General features: G+C 43.4%; 1 protein-coding gene across 1 annotated transcript in view; it reads right to left on the reverse strand.

Annotated features, from left to right (window-relative positions):
- Positions 1–17,257, reverse strand: part of CFAP54 (cilia and flagella associated protein 54) — a 231,349-nt gene that overhangs the window by 205,442 nt on the left and 8,650 nt on the right. Inside the window, exons 2-7 of the mRNA XM_025213430.1 lie at positions 15,235–15,381; positions 10,367–10,538; positions 7,017–7,075; positions 1,447–1,590; positions 718–831; positions 521–622 (exon numbers count right to left, since the gene is read on the reverse strand). Coding sequence (XP_025069215.1) covers positions 521–622; positions 718–831; positions 1,447–1,590; positions 7,017–7,075; positions 10,367–10,538; positions 15,235–15,381 — 738 coding nt within the window. The remainder of the gene's footprint in view (positions 1–520; positions 623–717; positions 832–1,446; positions 1,591–7,016; positions 7,076–10,366; positions 10,539–15,234; positions 15,382–17,257) is intronic.

Genomic DNA, 17,257 nt, shown 5'->3' on the forward strand with positions numbered 1-17,257 from the left:
TCCCAGCAAGGCTGGAAGGACCAGAGCTGGAGCAGAAGGTAAGTGGGCAGGGAGCAGTTGTGGTAGGGGAGGCTGCATGGTCTCCCCTGTGCTCTCCCTGAGCCACACACACAGGTCTCCCCCTTTCCCCTCCCACGCTGTGGTCTCCCCCACACTCCCCTGACTGCAGGCCCCCTTTCTCACCAAACAAGTGAGAGCTGAAGCCAGAGTTGAACCCCTGCCTGCCACAGACTGGTACTTGAAACCAAGACAGAGCTTTATTTTCCCTCTACTGAGGTGGGAAAAAACCTCATCCTGGATTCGAGTACATACAGTAATTATTATGAGTCCTCTCCCTCAAAACCCTTCCGAGTTTAACTTTAATACTAAAATTCATAATTTGTTATCTATGAGGCAGAAAAGGGGAAAAATATTTTGTTTTTGAATAATTAATGCTATGTGCCCACATAAGAACTGTAACATATTTAAAAATAATAAATAGATAAAAAGGAAGAGAGAGTCATAAAAATTCTAAACTTACATGTTGTGCTTCTTTTAGGTTAACTCTTAGCTTTGGTCGAAAATAAACTTTGGGTTTTCTCCTGGATTCATATACCAACCGCTTGAAAACCATTACTGCCATCTGAATCAGAGAAGTATCTAAGTAAATAACTATTACATATTCTGCTTGTTCTGCTTTTTGTACTGCAATTTTTATAAACTGTTAAAAGTTTGTACCTTAATAGTGGCCTCTCTAAATATGTTTTTTGTTTCTGAAGTTTGTGGTGAAGAACTCGCACTTTCCAGTTGCTTTAGTTCGTCAATTTTACTCAGACCTCGACGAGCAAATACCTTACAAAGTAAAAATGAATAAAAAGCTGATTTATCCATATCAATATTATGGCTGTTGCCTTACTTACCTTAAATTTTGTTGCCTATTTACCAAATGTACTTGAATTCAACATGGGGAGCGCATTGTGGATTCAAATACAAAGGTGGGCAGGGGGTGGCAGGGCCAGCAACTGCTGTGGCTCTGACTCCAGCCCTGAGCCCAGCAACCACTTGTCCCCCAACTCCACCTTCCCCTAACAGCCACTGACCCTCCACCACTACCACTTACCATCAGGTGTGGCTCTGGCTCCATTTCCTCCCAGGCACAGAGCACATGGGAACACCAGCCCCTGCCTGACTATGAGCGGTATCCTGTGGCCAAAACCACACATGCTCCATGCACAAAAGGGAATGGAGTCAGAGCCATGTCTGACAGTAAGCAGTGGGGGATAGGAAGGAACAGAGGATGAAGGAGGGCGGGGGGCAGCGGCTAAGAGAGGCAGACAGGGGACAAAGGCTGCAGGGAGCAGAGGCTGGAGGAAGGGGCAGAGGCAGTGTGGAGACTGAATATTTAAATAATTAATCCTTTTGTCATTTGATTGAAAATTCAAGTGTAAGAGTGATAAATAAGGCTACCTCTCCATGGATGCTGGCTCGGCAGTCATAGTAACACTGACAAACTGCTGTGTAAAGAGTGGTTCTCCAGGTCAAATAATGTACAGCTAGAAGTGGGACTGATGATTCCATGCATACACTGGCCCATAATAAATATTCCAGAACCTGTGTTGAGGGAAACCAATTACAATTAAACATTATAAAGAAACCAGTTAAATGCATTAACTATGTAAACATCAAGCTATATTGGAAAGCTGATCAAAGCAAGTGCTGATATGCACTTCCTACTAAGGCCATGGACAGCTGTTACACATGTAGTGCTACAGGAGGGGTCACATGTAGTGCTACAGGAGCCTTTGTACCACTACAAGTTGCTAGCATGCAGATTCCGGGGGGTATGTCTCTGTTAAACAGGTGTTCCCAGGACTTGAAGGGCCCAATTTTGTGTGGGAATTCCCAGGATGTGCAGGACCAGACCCCTCAAGCCCTGGGAGATCATGCTGCCCTTGGTCCCACAGCAACATGTGTGTTTCACCCAGTGAAGCAGATCAGCCATGCCAGGACATGTCCCATCACTTGGCAACATCAATTTCTAGCCTATGTATAGTTAGTTACATGTAGCACTACAGGAGGTTCCTTAGACACCCAACATCCCAGGGACTGAAGGAAGGACGAAATAGGAAATTGATCATTCCAATTCATGGAAAAATATACATTGATTTGAACACTGAGAGAATAAGTCCTTTATGACCAATCCAACAAAGTACTGCACAGTTCTTAAGAAGTAATGAGCACACTGCACTCCACTATCCGAAACTGAGCAGAGATCCAGGCCTTTCTCTTGACCTAAGTAGTTCTACTAAACTTTTTGTTTAGCTTGATTTCTACAGAATGACACCTCAGTATTTAACTACATTTTTCCCTTGCATTCACTTTGAAGTACTGAAAAAAATTTGGCCCCAAATAAAGTCAATTCACAGAACTGGATGCTTCTATTATTAGCCTGACACTGTTTCTTCAGAAGTCAGGAAGAAAAGTCCATGTGTAATATAAGCGACATTGGCATAGGAAAGTAGAAATAGGTATGAGGTCGCTTCTGATTTCAGTACTAGTATGTTCATATCTCTGCTACTTTACAATTATTAACAGGCATGGATTTATTCTTAATTACAGACTGAAATAAACTAGTAATTGGATCCAGGTGGATTCAGGGACTGTTCTATTGAAAGTTGAGCAAAAACTCAATGCTATTAAAATACTCAATGTATTCAGTAAAAATTAAATGTCCAAAGAATAACTTCTGAGATATTCATGAGAAATGAACTTTCAGCAATAAAACATCAAACCACTGGGTGTCACTGAAGCTCTACTTTAAAAGCAGCAAAAGGATAAATTCCTTTCATATAAACAAATAGCTGTAAATGCGGGTTTATGTCCTAATTTAGATAGCAGACCTAATTTAGATAGCATATAATAAACTATCCAAACAGCAGCTTGTCTTTAGGAGTGTAGCTAGGATTACTGTTATTTCCTCAATTACTAAACACAGTTACAATGTATAGTTTGGTTTGGAGGGCAGCAGGTAGCGGGGAGCAGAGTGGGGGGTAGGGAAGTGTTGTTCACAGGGATGGTACAAACATCTGTGTAAAAAAATCTGGTTTTGTTTTTTTTTAATTTATGACTAAGTATTATTAAATGATGGATATTTTAAATATACTTCTATCAATATAAACCCAAATGGCCATATTCTCAGCTAGTGTAATGCAAAGTAAAGCTATAAGGTAGAGCTACAAAAGCTACAACAGTTTATGGTTCCATGGTGTGGAAGATTGGCTGAGTCCTCCCAAAGTAAAACTGCCACCTCTCCTGTTGGACTGGAAAATCTCCTTAAACTCACCCGCCATGACTTTGATGGAAACAGGAAGGAACCAAAAGGTAAATACACTCCTATGAAATGAGGTTGGCATTAGTTCTGTAACTCAGAAGGTTGGCTCCACTTTGCAGGGCTCCACCATCCCCATACCCTGCCCACACCCACCAGGTGTTAGGATTTCACTTGTATCAGTTCTCCACTGTGGAAGTCTCAGACCCTGGGCTCACTTGATCTATCTCTAGGTGATTGGTTTCTTTTCCTCGGTCGCTTGCCCCATTCTTCCCTGCACAGCTCCCAAGCCAACCATCTTGCAGTTCATCCCAACCTTTATCTTTCAGGGTTGAGTCAAATTGGGGCAACGCCCCAAGCTCACATAAGCACTTGGCTCTGTCTCTTCTTCCCTCTAGACCCCTGGAATGGCTGCCTGCATCTACTGGACTTGGACTTGCTGGCTTGGACGTCATAGCTGTTTCATCTCCCTGCTTCTGCAGGCAAGTCAGTCTTCAGGACTCTCTCCTGAGTCCCCTTAGTCATCTCCCTGTGTTCACTCGGGTTTCTTCTGGGGTAGTTTCCCCACTTCGATTGACACTAACTGCCTAGTCAGCTTCCTTTTAAATCCCCGCACCGATCAGCTGTGAGGCCGGTTGCAGTATTCCATTCACGCCTGACTGGCTCTCCCAGCTGATTGTGCTAATTACCATGCAGGGCTCTCAGCGTGGCTTTTCCCTGGGTTGGGCTCTTTGGAATGGTAACTATCTCTTTGTTCTTTTGGCGGCGCATGACAGAGTGGACTTCTTGCCCTGTCACACACCTTCCTCCTAGTGAAAAATCACCTTGTGGAATCCTAGCTGCAGCTGGACCATCACTCTCATAGATTCATAGATTATAGAGTCAGAAGGGACCCAATGGATCAACGTGTCCGACCCCCTGCCCCTGGCAGCAAAGAGGACCAAGGTCAGATGACCCCAGCCAGGTGACTGTCAAGCCTCCTCTTGAAGACCTCCAAGTTAGGTGATAGCACCAACTCTCTTGGAAGTCCATTCCAGACTTTGGCCACCCTTACTGTAAAACAAAATTCTTCCTAATGTCTAACCTAAATCTACTCTCCACTAGTTTGCACCCATTATTCCTAGTTACTCCCTGGGGCGCTCTGGTAAATAGCGCATCCCCAATTCCCTGCTGTCCTCCCCTGATAAACTTGTAGGCAGCTACAAGGTCACCCCTCAGCCATCTTTTGTAAAGGCTGAAGAGATCTAGGTCCCTCAACCAACAAGCAGACCTGGACAGGTTGGACATATGGGCGGAAAACAACAGAATGCAATTCAACAAGAAGAAATGCAAAGTGCTGCACCTAGGGAGGAAAAATGTCCAGCATACCTACTGCCTAGGAAATGACCTGCTTGGTGGCACGGAAGCGGAAAGGGATCTTGGAGTCCTAGTGGACTCCAAGATGAACATGAGTCATCAGTGCGACTCTATATGACTTCGCGCAAAGTCTTTCCATTAGGTTGGATCCAGTGTTCTATAGCATCTCTCAATATCTGGGCCAGGATCCTGGGATGTTTTTTGTCCTGCTTCTTAGGGGTGCAGAAATGCTGTCTGTAAAGCTCAGGTCATATTTCCAGCCTATATAGGATGATGACCTTCTTCACTGCTGCATAATCATTGGCCTCAGCTCAAGAGGGCACCCTATATGCTGCTTGGGACTCAATCAATCAGTAAGGGTCCCAGCAAGGAGACCCACCTGGCCAGATCCCATCTGGACGCAACAGCTGTTCTCTCAAAAGCCTCTAGGTAGTCCTCAATGTCATCCTCTGCCATCATCTTGGGGACCCGGAACTTCTCAGAAGCACCCAGCACTGCTGCTTGTTGAGCTCCTATTTTTTCGCTCAGCTCTTGTTGTCAGCTGAGTACTGACATTCTCACTTCCACCTCCTGTGTCCTGACCTGGACTAACTCCTCCGGTTGTACTTGCTGGGCCTGCATTATTTGCACCATGACTTGGTGGGCCCGTTGGCAGCCTTTCAGCACAGCTAACCCCAGGCAAGTCAAGGTGCCCTCAATTCTTGTACTTTCAGTTAGGGTGGGGTACTCTGTACCTGGCCAGCTCTCTTAGTTCCCAGCCAGTAAACCACTCTGGAAGACTGGCCATGTCCTCCCAAAGTAAAATTGCTGCCTCTCATGTTAGACCAGATAGTCTCCTTAAACTCGCCCACCACAACTTGGATGGAAACAGGAAGGAACCAAAGGTGAATACACTCCTATGAGATGAGGTTGGCGTTAGTTCTGTAACTCAGAAGGTTGGCTCCCCTAGGCAGGGCTCCACCATCCCATACTCTGCCCACACCCACCAGATGTTAGGATTTCACTTGTATCAGTTCTCCACTGTGGGAGTCTCAGTCCCTGGGCTGACTTGATCCATCTCTAGGTGACTGGTTTCTTTTACCCCAGTCACTTGCCTCATTCTTCTCTGCACGGGTCCCAAGCCAACCATCTCACAGTTCATCCCGACCTTTATCTTTCAGGATTGAGTCAAACTGGGGCAATGCCCCAAGCTCACATAACCGCTTGGCTCTGTTTCTTCTTCCCTCCAGATCCCTGGAATGGCTGCTTGCACCCGCCGGAGTCAGACTCACAGGCTTGGACGGCACAGCTGTCTTGTCTCCCCACTTCTGCAGGTAAGTCAGTCTTCAGGACTCTCTCCTGAGTCCCCTTGGTTGATCCCTCATGGTAATCTCCCCGTGTTCACTTGGGTTCCCTCTGAGGTAGTTTCCCGACTCCGAATGACACTGACTGCCTGGTCGGCTTCCTTTTAAATCCCCATGCTGATCAGCTGTGAGGCCGGCTGCAGTATTCCATTCACTGCCTGGCCAGCTCTCCCAGCTCGTTGTGCTAATTACCATCTGGGGCTCTTGGCATGGCTTGTCCCCGGGTCGGGCTCTTCAGCATGGTAAGTATCCCTTTGTTCTTTCAGCAGCGCATGACAGGGTGGATTTCTCACCCTGTCACACACAGCCTGAGGATCTGACACAAAATATTCCGTAGTGTACACAACTGAAATGATTCCTCATCTGGGCTGTCCAATGAAGGCCTTGAAAACTACAGACTCAACCCTCTGTCCTCCTTACAAGGCCATTGTAGGAAGCTTGTTCTAGCATTTTATGGTCACTGACTATTTTGGGATGAATGCCTAATAGCAAAATAAATAGGAACTAAAGTTTGGTACAGCAATCATTAACTCATTTTAACAATTCTTTTCTTTAGATAGGAATAGTTCATTAAATGTAAAACAAATTAAAATAAAAACTTCTACAATGTCAAATTTAATTGAGCCAAATCCTAAAGGGACTTGGAAAAAATCTTACTCTAACAGATGGATACTTCATGGCAGCCTGACCCATCAAGCCATAACAGTAGGGACGCACATCCACAGTTTTAATCTGCAAAGGGCCATTAGGGAATACTAGTCAGTTGTTTCAGACCTTCTACACTGGTCCCTCTGGATCCCAAACTTTTTCTTCCCATTTTGCAGGGACTGTAGGTGCTATTCCTGTTAGGGCTAACAGAGGAGGTAACATGGAATTTACAAATTACAACAAAATACAAATACATTTCCTGTTCTCCAGTAAAATTACATTACTGTAAAGCAGAATAATTTTTAACTACAACATTGTAGGCACATTAACCACAAAAAAACTTCCAGTTTGTCTTGCCATACCTTAACAGACTGACCTATGCTCATCAAATGTCTGCATATGGTATAAATATAAATTGTACCTATAAAAATAAGATAAAATTAATATACACAAAAATGCACGATTCCAGTATTTCAAAATGAAAAATCACCATAAACATAGTTTTAAAATAAGAATTTTAACATAATTATACTTAAAACAGATTAAACCACTCAAATTTTCGTGCAATAATAACCTCAACAGTAAAATACATAGCAAAACAGATTCATAAGAAATAATATATTTCTGGAGTCTAAAACGAATATATTGACTATTCTAGGCTAAATGAAAAACTGAATATTAGCATATTTAAAGTATCTAAGTGACTTAGAAACTGAAGTCCTACTGATAAACAATGGGACTTGTCCTCCTCAGTCACAAAGGTGCATCTGAAAACCTCACCCAAGAAGTGTAGCAAATGACTTGTGTACTAAAGCTTTGAATACCAAAGACTTAGACAAGCAATTAACACTCCAAGGTTTATATTACTCTACAGAAAGGGACTTCAATTGCACAGTGAGGCATCACATTGAAAAAAATCAACATATCTACAAGGGCTTTATTATCCAAATAAGCTTCAATTTAGTATATGTTAGTGAAGTACTGATCTGCACCTCAAATGTGTAATGAAGCATAAACACTTATTGGCAATGGAGCTGTAGAAGGGGCAGGTATCTAGAAGGAATTATGCTGGAGTCCAGGTTTCCTCCTAAAGTGTTTCCCTCCAGTTGGAAAGAGCAGTTGTTGGCTGAAGCTGTGCTAAGGAGATGGACCTATCAGCCCCAAGCATAGTCAGTGAGACCAAGAATAGAAGACACATATACAATTTAATGCATTGATTATATTTTGACAGCTAAGACTGAGAAATGTGGTTTGCAGTGGCCCCAGCAGATGTGAGATGTCGGAATAGCAAGTCTATTTACATGCCTAAAAGATGAGGAAGATTTCAGCAAGTCACCACCATCAATTAAAAAAAAACTTTTCTTATAAGTAATTTTATATGATGGGATGGGGTAGCGCAGGTGCTAAGGAATGTATACAGTTGGCAGCCCAGAGGTCAGAGAAGTGCTCACAGTGGGCCTGTCAGATTCAATCAATCCGCTAATTCTGCTAAATACCTCGTCACAAGGAAGGAAGGAATTTTATATTCCAACAATTTATGACAGCAGCAGCAGAGAACTATCCATTAATGCTGACTTCGTGAAGGAACATCTTGAGAAGCTGGATACCTTCAAGTTAGCCGGCCCTGACAATCTTCACCCCAGGGTACTCAAGGAGCTGGCGAGCATCATAGCCCAGCCTCTAGCGCGGATCTTTGAAAACTCTTGGCACTCTGGTGTAGTGCCCGAAGACTGGAAGAAGGCCAATGTGGTGCCTATCTTCAAGAAAGGGAGGAAAGTGGATCCGGCTAACTATAGGCCCATTAGCCTGACTTCTATCCCGGGGAAGATCTTAGAAAAGTTTATTAAAGAGGCCATCCTTAATGGACTGGCCGACGCCAACATCTTAAGGGATAGCCAGCACGGGTTTGTTGCGGGTAGGTCTTGCTTGACCAATCTCATTTCCTTCTATGACCAGGTGACCTATCACCTGGACAAGGGAGAAGAGATTGATGTCATATATCTTGACTTCAAAAAAGCCTTCAATCTGGTTTCCCATGATCACCTCTTGGAGAAACTGGCCAATTGTCGCCTTGGGTCCTCCACGATCCGCTGGCTGGAAAATAGGCTCCGTGGTCGGACCCAGAGGGTAGTAATTAATGGAAGTCACTCATCGTGGTGTCCTGTGACCAGTGGGGTCCCCCAAGGTTCTGTCCTTGGACCCATACTGTTCAACATCTTCATTAATGATGTGGACACTGGAGTCAGAAGCGGACTGGCCAAGTTCGCCGATGACACCAAACTTGGGGGCAAAGCATCCACACCAGAAGACAGGCAGGTTATCCAGGCTGACCTGGACAGGCTCAGCAAGTGGGCGGACGAGAATCTGATGATGTTCAACGCCGATAAATGCAAGGTTCTCCACCTTGGGAAAGACCAAAACACTGGCTTGCATCCATAGATGCTTCTCAAGCAAATCCCGGGATGTCATTCTCCCCTTGTACTCGGCCTTAGTGAGGTCGCAGCTGAAGTACTGCGTCCAGTTTTGGGCTCCACAATTCAAAAAGGATGTGGAGAAGCTTGAGAGAGTCCAGAGAAGAGCCACGCGCATGATCAGAGGTCAGGGAAGCAGACCCTACGATGACAGGCTGAGAGCCCTGGGGCTCTTTAGCCTGGAAAAGCGCAGGCTCAGGGGTGATCTGATGGCCACCTACAAGTTTATCAGGGGTGACCACCAGTATCTGGGGGAATGTTTGTTCACCAGAGCGCCCCAAGGGATGACGAGGTCAAATGGTCACAAACTACTTCAAGATCGTTTCAGGCTCGACATAAGGAAGAATTTCTTTACTGTCTGAGCCCCCAAGGTCTGGAACAGCCTGCCACCGGAGGCGGTTCAAGCGCCTTCATTGAACACCTTCAAGATGAAACTGGATGCTTATCTTGCTGGGATCCTATGACCCCAGCTGACTTCCTGCCGTTTGGGCAGGGGGCTGGACTCGATGATCTTCCGAGGTCCCTTCCAGCCCTAATGTCTATGAATCTATGCTTTGGAGTGGGAGAAACAGAATTTGTACTCCTTTTAAAACAAGTGTGTAATATTTTGCTTCATGAAATAAGAATCCTTAATACAACTATCTATATATTTCCATTCATGTGATTTAAATACAGTCGGTATGTACCCCAAATTTAAAATTGGATACATATGGAATCAAATGCTTGATCTATAATGATTTCCATTTTTAATGGAATTTTAATTATTAAATTCAAAACTGAAGAATCCTATAAAAATATACAAACTTTTTATAAATTCAAACATTTGTAAGTTCATTTCTCATTTCCTACACTTCAGAACTACAATCCCATTGTGCAAAAAATCCTTATTTACAGGAACATTTTTAAATAAAAAAAATAACCTACATGTGATTCTCATATCAGTATTTAACTAGAAGTGCTTTCCTTATAGTCTGTCAGAATTCATTGTATAAGTAAACTCAAAACACTCTGAAAAGACTATTTCTTTTATACAGGTCTATCACAAAAATGCAAGCTCATGAAAAATGTGAAACCAAGTCAGCATGAATTTCAAAATATCATTTCACTGAGAAAAAAATACTTTTACAATTAAAAAGTAACTAGAACTATCACTCAGATGTTTTGTTGCTGTTGCAGGAGTATGAAATTTCATTTCAAAGGCATACTTTACAAAGAAAATTTAAACAAAACATCTGACATACCATTATAGATAAGCCAACACAAAGACTCTTGAGGTAAAGCCACCTGCATAATAAGCCGTAGGGAGGACAAGAGAATGAAACATGTCTGCAGGGATTCTTGATTCTGGAGATTTCTATCACTGCTGCATACCATCTGATAAATGCAAATATTCCTTTCTTGCAAAGCATGGAACTAAAATATATGGGAACAGTTATATAATACAAATTAAATACATATTTTTAAAAATAAGCTATCAGCTTTTGCCATAATAAACAACAACAAACCATGAATGAGAAAAGATGAAGTATACTATAATGCGACCATTACAGGTACAAGAAAACTGAAAAGATGCTCTTGTATTGAATGACTTACTATTGTGTTGTGACAACAGTTGCCTATACATATGCTCGGAAGTGGGGGGGTGGGGGGGCGACCTCATTTTCATAACAGTGGTCCCTGGAGAGCTGCTCTAATTAAAATGGCTCACCGCCACATGTATTAAGCCCCCCCACATTTCAAAATGGCTGCGGGATGTTTTAACTAAAGCTCATTTGACAAGCTCATTCTGGAAAATTTGCAGCACCAAAAATCCTAGCAAGAGCAAAAAAATACAGTCGTTCTAACTTGCAGCTGACCCCTCTCACCCCCCCCCCACCTCCCCCAACAATCCCAGATCTGAGCAACCCGGGACTTCTAAAGGGGGTGGGCAGCTGCTGATCCATTCCTCCCAGTCATCAGAGAAGTGGAGCAGCCTCTGTTCCCCACAAATTCCCTAGCCTAGACCATGGTCACCTCAGTCTGGAAAAGGTTTAAGGTGCCTTTCCACACCTCACAACAGCCGATCCCAGGAATGACACAGTTGCTGCTTCCCCGCCTCCCCCAGACAGTGGTCACCCCGGTCTATAGAAGGCTGGGAGAGAGCAGCAGCAGCTGGATCCCTCCCAAGCACAGGAAGAGTCCAGTTGTAGGGGAAAGCCCTCAAGACCACATGTCCCTCTAATCTGAGAAGAGTGCAAGAGAAGCTTTAGCTGGACTCTTTCTGTGTTCAGAGGAGTCCACCTGCTGCTCCTTTTCGAGTCTTTCCCCAGATCAGAGTCCCCCTTTCTCAGGAAGGCTCAGGGGCAGGGCAGAAGTAGCTCAACTTCTCCCCTGATCATGAAAAGTCAAACAGTGTGGAAGTGCCACCATCTTCCCCAAACCACAGGGGAGATCTTCCATGTGTCAAGGTAGAAGATCTTTCTCATGGATGGGGCAGGTTTCCTCTGGGAGAAAATGAATGAATGAATACCTATACACTGGCAATTTTTTTTACCCAGAGAGCGGCAATTCTCCCAGTAGAAACGAAACATCTGCCCATGGCCATGTGAGCCCAGATGACTCCATTGCCACAAAGTTAGGAAACCACAGAGAGGAAGAATGGTTTAGTATACACCAGCCTTGTGAGAAATCCACTAAAATAATGATATCTGAAACTATTAACTTTTTCATTGGGCCACTCTGTACTGCCAACCCCTCTCCTTCTGACATTGCACTAATGCCATATTCACAAGGAATGGGAAGAGCCACAAAAAGCTGGCAGGGCACAAACACAAGACCTCCATATGCATTGCTTTCACTTTAACATTGCCCCTTACTAATGTAAAGTCTAATAAACTTAAGTTCTATGTTAAGGAATTCATTTCCACATCTGAACACTCAAGGGAACATAAGGGCCAATCAGTATACTGCAATATGGAACAGGCTTCTAAATTAGGCACTCTTCATTATAAAACCAGGACAAATGACAGATGTAAGGGAGATGGACAGAAACTCAGCCAAAGTCCCAGGTTAAGCAAAGGAAACTTTTTTCAGAACTTCAGATGCATTTTAAAAGTATAAAACCAAACCAAAAACAGGCTAAGGAAGTTTCTGACCCCATTCCCTTCAGGAGGCTGAACAATCTTTAAAACACAAAAACAAATCATATAAACAGTAACTCTTCTGTCACCAGAGTTTCTATCCTAACTTGTAAGCAACTTGCCCCCTGAAAAATTCTATTTAGTGCAATAAGGAAATACCCCAAACTAGCTCTGGAATCAAAAGTAATGTAGGCATGTGAGCCCAGTGCTGTGTCAGGGCTAATAAGGCCTGTTCTTCAGCAAGGGAATCCACTTTACAAAGTAACAAATAAGGATACGTTCCAAGACCTCAACTGTACTGACCCCCAGACCCACTTCTACCACTTTTACAAGACAATTTTGGTACTCACCAACACCAGACAGTACCTGTGCTTATGTGTACTATCATAATAGAGATGGCAACTACAGAAACACGTGTCACAGACATCGAGCAAGGAGCACAGATTTACACAGGAGACTATATTTTGGTGCATGTCACTCCCACAATGCACTGCTCAAAGCAGCTGACTGTAGGCTTCTGCCACACCAATCTCATAAGAGTGAGAGCAGAAGAACCAAGGAGGTGATTCTTCTGCTCTACTCAGCACTAGTGAGACTGCAGCTGGAGTATTGCATCCAGTCCTGGGCACCACACTTTAACAAGGATATGGACAAGCTTGAGAGAGTCCAATGAAGAGTCATCCATATAATCAGTCTTACACGGCAAGCCATACAAGGAAAGGCTGAGGGATCTGGGACTCTTCAGCCGGAAGAAAAGAAGGCTGAGGGGAGACCTGGTAGCAGCTTACCGCTATACTAGGGGAGTACATCAAGGGTTCAGTGAGCAACTGTTCACCAGGGCACCTGAGGGGAAAACTAGGAGTAATGGCCATAAACTCCTGGAAGACTGATTCAGGCTCAACATTAGGAAAATCTTCTTCATAGTAAGAGTGTCCAGATTGTGGAATAAGCTTCCTCTGGAGATGATGTAATCACCTACCCTGGAAATCTTCAAGAGGAGACTAGACAGTCACCTTGCTGGGGTCACCTGACCCCCAGTTATCTTTCCTGCTTGGTGCAGGGGGCTGGAACCAACGATCTTCCAAGGTCCCTTCCAGCCTTACAGTCTATGAATCTATGAATTTACCTAGCATATAACAAATTTTTGGTATAAAAAGGGTCATCGCATAAAGCAAAATCACACATACAGAGCCTGCATAAAGCGAGGGAAACCTGTAATGTGCATGCAACACCAAATTAACACAGCTATTTACTTCTGGTTCAACAGTGATCACATGTCACAACCCAAAGTTGTGGATTTTTTGATTGTGTGCGCTTTGGCACCGCTAAATTATGTTCCCGCCGAATTGCAGCTCTTTTGCACAATGGAGTGTTCTGTTGTTATAGAGAACCCGCATGCAGAAAAGTGTTTCCTGCCATTTTGTAGCCTTCTTTGCATTGTGCATTTCTCTTGCATTACAGTGATGCACACTGCAAAGGAGTTCCCGCCATTTGTATTAAGATTTGAGCCACATTATTGGCCGGTCTTAATTTAGGCACACATGGCGGCTAGCTATTGGCTTGCAGGCCGTACAAAAGGCTTGGGTGGTTTCCGCCCAAGTTGGAGAGAGAGACGGAGAGAGAGACGGATCGACGGATCTCTAAGCGCTGTGGGTCCTTTCGAACCCAGCGCGTCTTTCTTAAGAAGGCGATAGAGGCTCCAATTGCTGAACCCCCGAAGCCTAGCAAACTCCGGGGCACCACTTACCGACGGCCTCTAGCCTCTCCCCGTCACCGATCGCAGTGCAGAATCTTTTCAATCAACCATTACGCCTCCGTGACTGATTCTAGCTCGAGCGTACTACTCCACCCCGCGGTTTTTCTCCGGCCCCGCGTGTCCGGGCTGCCAGCCACAGCCCGCGTGCACACAGACGGGCCTGGCTCGTGCCCGGCGAGGACGGGACCGGGAGCCAGCCCGCACAACATGCAGAGCTGACTTGAAAACCTCTGCATGGCACTGCCTTACACAATATATATATTATTGTGTAATACTCACACACACACACTAAAGCTATTACCTTTAGGAATTATCAGTCATCATCTGTACCTGATGATCTCAAATGCAAGTAGAAAAGCTGCAGCTTTCCCAGTTATCCTGAAGCCCAGGCAGAAAAAAAAATATGCTGGCACTTAATCCCAAAGTACCCATATCATTATCTTGTTTAGCAGAGCCTCTCAATAAAACCGCAGAGACAGAATCCATTACATTTACAATACCTTCTCCTACCCCTATATATAATTTCTTCCCCTTCTACATTGATCTGAAAGAATCTGTCAGAAACTTTTTTTTGCCTAGAGAGATTAATGCAGGAAACATGTTTACATGCTCTGGAGGTCATCTGGCTTCCTCACAAGCTTTCATCATTTACAGGTGTATTATCATTATTGTTTTTACTCATTTATTTTTATATATCATCCAGAAAATAATGTGTTGATACAAGTGCCAGGTTGCTTTGTTATGTGTGATCAGGCAGTTAACATGCAGCCTTTTTACAAAAAAATACTGCACAAAGTACAGTGCAATGTTCTGTGTTGGCTGTCATATTTTCATAGTTTAGCCATAAACAAACTCTTACACTGAATCAGATGAGTCATCAACTTTAGTCCATAAACTCTTTCAAGAGTGGCTGATACCAGGAAAAACCCTACTGCAGGGAGTAATGGAATAGTCTGCCTACAGGAAAATTATCTTCCTAATCTCAATTAGTGAGACATTGCTTTATCCCCCAAAGCATAAGCTTTAATATGCTTTCCCAAACACTCTCTCTCTCTCTCTCTCTAATCCTTACTGTTATAAGTTTGGATGTTCTCATCATTCATTATACTGTCAAATCTATTTCTGAATTGTACTAAGTTTTAAGTCTCAATAACATTATGGAAGAAGTATTTGTCAAAGACCACCTATTTTGAAACGATAACGTATCTGCTAAAACTCTTGCTTAAGCACCTACCGTAAGTGCAGCATTTTGATCTCTAAACCCGCTTGGAAAAAAGATGGACTTAAATTGATTCACATCTGCTATAACCTCATCAATGTTTATAGAGCTGAACTGCTGAAGATACCGTCCATAGCACTGTAGGAGGGCCAATTTATATTCCTGAAAATGAAAGTAAACATATTATTCATTCATTTTGCATTTTATATTTTTATGCAATTGTAAAATGTGCATTATACTTTACTATATTTATTTAACAAATATCAAAATGGCACAATAGCTTGTGATAAAGCAGGCGCATCCAAAACAGCGTTCAAGAAGTGGCATGCAAATGTTTTGTATTGCAATGTAGCTTTAAATGCTAAAAGTTAACCAAAGAGGAGTTAGTTTAGTTTTGTTTTGTTTTGGGTCCCACCCCATCCTCCTTCCCCCCTCAAGAAACTTGAAAAAAATCAGACAATAGCCCTGAAGTATGATCCCAGGACAACGCAATGAATTCAGACTTCCTAGAATGTCCTACAGCCTGGGAAGGAAGTGATAATGATGTTACAGTTCTCATAAAACCATTTCAGAATAAAATATATGTAAGAATTATCCCTGCTTCTCTCTCCCCCCAAGCCCTTTTCAGTGGTTACCCTTTTCTCAAAAAGAGCAAACTTTAAGAGTTTACAACAAAAAGTACAATACCCTATTTACTAAAATCCAAGACACAGTTTCCCCCCACATTTAACATAGGGGGGAAACCCCTCATCTTGGATTTAATTATGAGGCTGTGGGTGGGAATGGCAACTGCTCTGGCTCTGGCCCCATATCCAGCCCCAGTCCCCGGCCAGGGAGCGGGGCTGGAGCTGCCCCCCCGGACCCCAACCTCTCCCCTCCCTGCAGTCTCTGCCCTACCCCACATAGCCTTGCTCTCCCCTCCCCCTCTAACACGGCTTTGCACCGGTAGGGGGGATGAATTTAAGATGACCCTTTAATAATTATATTAATCAAAAATTATAACAAATTTATAAATTTTCCATGCATAGCTAATTATTGGGGGGTTATATTAAATTCATTGTTGTCTTGGACTCATGCAAGTACAGTACTTTAGAATAAAAAGGGATGACAATGAATACAACTGAACCAGGAAATAGCATTTAGATACCAGAACTGGCTAAGAAATCAAGTTGATAAACTGAAAAATATGTAGTCCTCACAGGCAAGACAGGCAAGACTCTGAGCTGTAGGTTTCATTCAAAAGAAAGTGTTTTGGTTATATGATGATCCCTTTTATACCGTTTTGGTTCGGTACTGATTCAGATATTTGAGTGACACTTACAGCACCAAGAATTCTTTAGGTATCTCCCATGTTCCTTGACTCGGAGATTATGGGCCAAGGTTTTTCAAACAACATGATATATATAGGCATCTTTAATGTTTTCTCTCCCCCATTTCCTCATATATAATTTTAAAGCACAGGCTACAATCAATCCCATTAAATCTTAAAGTAATTTATTATTTGTTATAGTTTACTTTGAATTAAATATTAAAATAAAGTACTCCCTTCCATAAGTGTTTTATGCAGGCTATTTTAACAAATGAAATCTGAAGATTTTTTCCAGAATTCTGACAGCTGCAGACACAGGACTTGTACAAATAGGACTTGTGCTGAATAGGAAATGAGTAGAAAATGGATTTGCTATTTTATCAGGGAGTTCAACTGCCAATCATACTGTGAAATCATCATAAGATGAACATGGGGGTGTGGCACTTTATGTCAAAGAGCAATTCACATCCTCTGCCAGCAAAATGGGGTCGGAGGAGGGGCAAGCTGAAGTGCTTTGGGTCAAGATACAAGGGGGTTGTGGGGAGAGGGATGTAACGGTGGGGGTCTACTACAGACCCCCCAACCAAGGGGAGGAGCTGGACTGGGAATTTTTGGGCCAGCTTGCAGAGGCACTTAAGGCAAGGAATGTAGTTGTCATGGGTGATCTAAATTACCCGGACATCTGCTGGGAGGAGCAGTCAGCCAGGTCGGACCGTTCTAGGAGGTTCC

The sequence above is a fragment of the Alligator sinensis genome, unplaced genomic scaffold (assembly GCF_000455745.1).
Source record: "Alligator sinensis unplaced genomic scaffold, ASM45574v1 scaffold154_2, whole genome shotgun sequence".
NCBI classification, from domain to species: Eukaryota; Metazoa; Chordata; order Crocodylia; family Alligatoridae; genus Alligator; species Alligator sinensis.